The following is a 4,160-nucleotide window of genomic DNA, read 5'->3' on the forward strand; positions in this document are numbered from 1 at the left end:
TGAAAATGGGCATATATTCCTAATTTTAACTTTATAATATTTTTATTCAACTTTTTCTTTTTCATTTCTCAAAACCTAATAGGCAATAAAACATCTTAACTTAAACCATTTCACTACTATTCACAGATATACTGAGATATTCTAAGTATCCAAACAGGCCCTAATTGTTGAAGGTGTGGAACTATTTACAGTGTCAAAACACAATACCCATCAAATACTAAACTTCTAGCCAAAATTCATTAATAGCACAATCATGGATGAACAAAAATTAAATTTCCCATTTCAATCAGAGAATTAAATGAACCTTTCATTCGGGCAATACATATATGGTATCTAATCTAGTAAAGAATAAGTTGTTGCCTTGACTAAACGATGAACTCAATGTCAGAAACCTCAAGGACTTTGTGAAAACCTATTGGGTTTACGCCTGGGCGGAATGCATTTCCTTCAATGTACCTATAAAAACATTAAATTAACATTAACTTACTTGATTCCAAGCTTGAACTCAGGATTGGTGGCTTTCAAAGATTTGAGCATTCAAAAAAAAAAAACTCACATTTCTTTCAAGAATGGGTGTTTATAGAAAGCATCAGGAATTCTCCCTGTAAACTGGTTGTGATCCAAGTACCTGAAATTGAGTAGAAGGAATCTTTCACAGACTATACCACGACAATTTCCTCCACAAACAATGACAATATAGTGCAATGATGCATATATCCACCAACTTTAGAAAACAGAAAAAAGAGAATGCATTTCATGAGATTTCAACTAAAAGAGGAATGCCTGCGCAGAGATGCAAGTTTGTTGTGTAGCTAAGACAAGCCATGTAATGCATGTCACGATATTGAAGGTTTTTTATTCTAATAAAAAGCAGCAACTCAGACACCAAGTTAGGAAGATAAGCAGGCTGTGTAATTATGGACAGCCCATAACTTGTGGCAGACATTTCCATTACATTGAATTATTACCATTCATTTGTCTAAAAAACACCACAGCCTTGGGGGTGCCATTAGCAAGCGGCTGAAAATAATAAGCAACAAAATATTACAGAACTTAAAGAGCATTTATCTAAGTATAGGGATGTTATGTATAAGGGAATTTTGCTAGAATGATAAAATGATTCATCATCAGCAAAATAAAAATGCAAATTTAGAGACTACAAGTACTTACTAATCATATTATCTTTTAATGTGTTTTTTCCAATGAAAAAAGGCAGCAGATCCTTCACACCCATCTCTATGAAAGTTTACATTAGCTAGTCAAACGCAACTGGGATTAGCAACAAACAATCTGAAAGAGAACTCACAAGTAAGTCAGTTTAGTAATATGAGCGAGTCCAGATGGTATTACTCCAGACATTTTATTGTAGGAGAGGTACCTGTGAATGGTAATTCAGTCAACAGTAGGGACCAGAAAGATATCTTAAGATAATAGAGTTTACAAGAATAAGCCATTTTCATGTCAACAATTGCAGAGAGATAAAGAGAGGAGCAAGAAAAGAAAGAAGACAGAGAAGTAATACTTACAAGATTTCCAAGTTCGACAAGTTTGCAAGCTGTGCAGGTATTCCTCCCGTTAAATAGTTATTATTTAGATATCTGCATATCAGATTTACATAAAGAATACAGAAACTTATCACTACGCTGCAGTCCACAGTCTCAAAATATCAATAAAATGACTGTAAATTCTCCAAGCTTACAGGTTGCGAAGGGCTGGAAAGCACCCCTCAACGCGTATGAGTTCCCTTATAGTACCCACCAGATGATTGTTGCCAACATCCCTAAGAACATGTAAAATCACAATGACCATGTTAGAAGTGTGATGGAAATGCATGCCCTACATCAAGATGCAGAAGAGAATATAGATTGTTACAGGTGCCGAAGATTTTGTAGAGTTCCCAATTCTGGAGGAATTCGCCCAATCAAACGATTTTCCTGCAGATAGAGATAGCGAAGCTCTGGAAGGTTTGCAAGCTCCCTAGGAATTTCACCTTTGAAGTTATTGAAGCTTAAATATCTGCATGAATTTCAAGAAACGACACTTAATTCTAAATAGTATGAATAATATGAACAGTATCCACAAACATAATTTTATGGTCACAGAAGTTAAAGTTACTCACAGATGAGTTAGACTCCTCAATTCACCAATTTCAGGAGGTATGGCATCTTGTAGTTTATTCCACCTCAGATTACTAAGAAAAATAAAAATTCAAATTAGAACTAAAAGATCAAAACAATGAAGTAAAGCTTTCAACATTCGAACTACATATGCTAAAGCTTATAATCGAGCAGGGAAAAAGGGGCCGGGGCGCGGGGGGGGGGGGGGGGGGGGGGGGGGGGGGGGGGGGGGGGGGGGGGGGGGGGGGGTGGTGTGGGGGGCATGTTCTTCACAAAGGCACAAACTAACAACTTTAACTTGCTTAGAATGAATTTGTATGTCTTTAGTGATAGATGGCCACTCTATCAAGCTCCCAAGGAACATTGAATAAAATTGCAAGTCTAACTATGAAATTAAAGAGGGAATACAAAGATCCAAATAATATATGCATAAGTTAAAAATATCAATAACATTATTAAACATACTAATTACGATCGAAGTAATAGCAAAGGATGGTACAGTATTTTAAGCCGCTTCAACCGTCCGATCTGAGGAGGAATTGGTCCAGTCAACTTGTTATTGTGGAGATCCCTGTCATGTGGATACAATCATGTTATCATAAACCTTTGAAGAAATATATATATATAAAGAAAAAAAAAAAAAAAAAAAAAAACCTTTGAAGAAACAAACAAGTTATGAACTCATCTTTAAATTTTTAATAAAAGGAAGACGACTGTAGACTATACTGAATAATAACTTCCAGTTACTACTCGCAGTTGTGTATGTTAGAAACAATGACTTCGGAGAAGTTCATGTCCGATAACATTATTTATGCCAAATTGATATTCCCACTACAAGCATATTGATTTCCATCCTAGAGGTTTAGCATCAAACTGCCCACGAACATAAGAAGATTTGAGAAGGAAAAAATCATGAGGATTCCATCCATGAACGTATGATTGACAGCCAAATAAATCAAAATAGAATGAAGGAATGGACATAAATCCCTTTTGAATTGAAGGAGCCAAGTTATCGAAATGACATTTTATATATTTCCAATAAGATTAGTCATAGAAGAAGCTTACAGCCTAGTGAGATCCAACAGATTGGTCACAGCAGTAGGAAAAGGCCCCACAATCGACACCGCGTAAACCTCCCTGCAAAATATAAACCAAGCAGTACTCTGATATAAACCTCATTTTCCTAAATTCGTTGAATCCCGATCCAATGAGAACGAGAAAGGAGAAGCATACAATTCAGTGACCACTCTGTAATCGCCTTGAGTGGAGCAGGTGACCCCAGACCAGGGCGGCAGATCGCAGTCTCCACAAGGATCGTCTCCCACCCACGCGTACACCACCCTCCACCCCAGAGACGCCTTGATTTCATTCAGTGCTTTCACTGAACCCAATTGTGAAACTCGGTTCGGTAAGATCGACAACCAAAAAAGAAGGAAAGAAAAAAAAAGAAACAAGATAAAGAGGAATCAGAGAGTTACCATCCCGTTTGAGGGTTTTGGAGAGAGCGAGGTTCAGTAGCGAAGCGGAAATGAGAATCGTAGGGAGTGCAAGCAAAGGTAAACGCGCCATTAAAAGGGACGCCGAGAATTCTACCTCTCTCTCAAAAAATGAGGACCGAGGTTGTGAGCATTACAGGTCTGAACATTAATCTAAGAGATCTCTCTGTTTTCGTTACTTGATTACTCGCGAGTTGAGAGTGACCACCATCATATACCAGCTAATTAATTTACTCCCACCTTTCCAACTCGGCATCGAAGAGAGCCTCTTCCGACATGTTTGGTTACCTAGAAATCGAACGAAATAACGGAAAATAGTTTTTCGAATATTTTCTTTTCTTCGAGCCATCGTTCGTTTTCATAAAATATCTCATTTTATTTAATTATTATAATTTTTTAATTTTTAATATAAAATAAAATAAATAATTTAATTTTTTTAAATTTTAAAATAAAAATAATATTAAAAAATATATTTTAATAATATTTTATTTAATTTTTTAATTTTAATCTCACCGCATTTCATCCAAAAAACAAACGAGCGTGTTGT

At 36.2% G+C, this 4,160-nt stretch overlaps 1 protein-coding gene across 1 annotated transcript; it reads right to left on the reverse strand.

Annotated features, from left to right (window-relative positions):
* Window positions 1–215: 215 nt before the first annotated feature.
* LOC121258561 (probable leucine-rich repeat receptor-like protein kinase At1g35710) lies at window positions 216–3,908 on the reverse strand. Its single transcript, XM_041160096.1, has 11 exons — window positions 3,596–3,908; window positions 3,351–3,498; window positions 3,183–3,254; window positions 2,617–2,688; window positions 2,120–2,191; window positions 1,873–2,016; window positions 1,700–1,780; window positions 1,527–1,598; window positions 1,307–1,378; window positions 557–628; window positions 216–456 (listed from the first exon to the last, which is right to left on the reverse strand). The coding sequence occupies exons 1-11, from the start codon at window positions 3,684–3,686 to the stop codon at window positions 366–368; spliced, it is 987 nt and encodes a 328-aa protein (XP_041016030.1). The 5' UTR covers window positions 3,687–3,908; the 3' UTR covers window positions 216–365.
* Window positions 3,909–4,160: the final 252 nt, after the last annotated feature.

Source organism: Juglans microcarpa x Juglans regia, chromosome 3S (genome assembly GCF_004785595.1).
Source record: "Juglans microcarpa x Juglans regia isolate MS1-56 chromosome 3S, Jm3101_v1.0, whole genome shotgun sequence".
Taxonomy (NCBI): domain Eukaryota; kingdom Viridiplantae; phylum Streptophyta; class Magnoliopsida; order Fagales; family Juglandaceae; genus Juglans; species Juglans microcarpa x Juglans regia.

Coding starts and splice junctions, on each gene's coding strand:
- LOC121258561 (XM_041160096.1), bottom strand. CDS start 3,686: ATGGCGCGTTTACCTTTGCTTGCACTCCCTACGATTCTCATTTCCGCT. Junction 3,499..3,595: donor CAAAACCCTCAAACGGGATG/GTAACTCTCTGA, acceptor AATTGGGTTCAG/TGAAAGCACTGAATGAAATC. Junction 2,689..3,182: donor CTGTTGGATCTCACTAGGCT/GTAAGCTTCTTC, acceptor TCCACATGACAG/GGATCTCCACAATAACAAGT.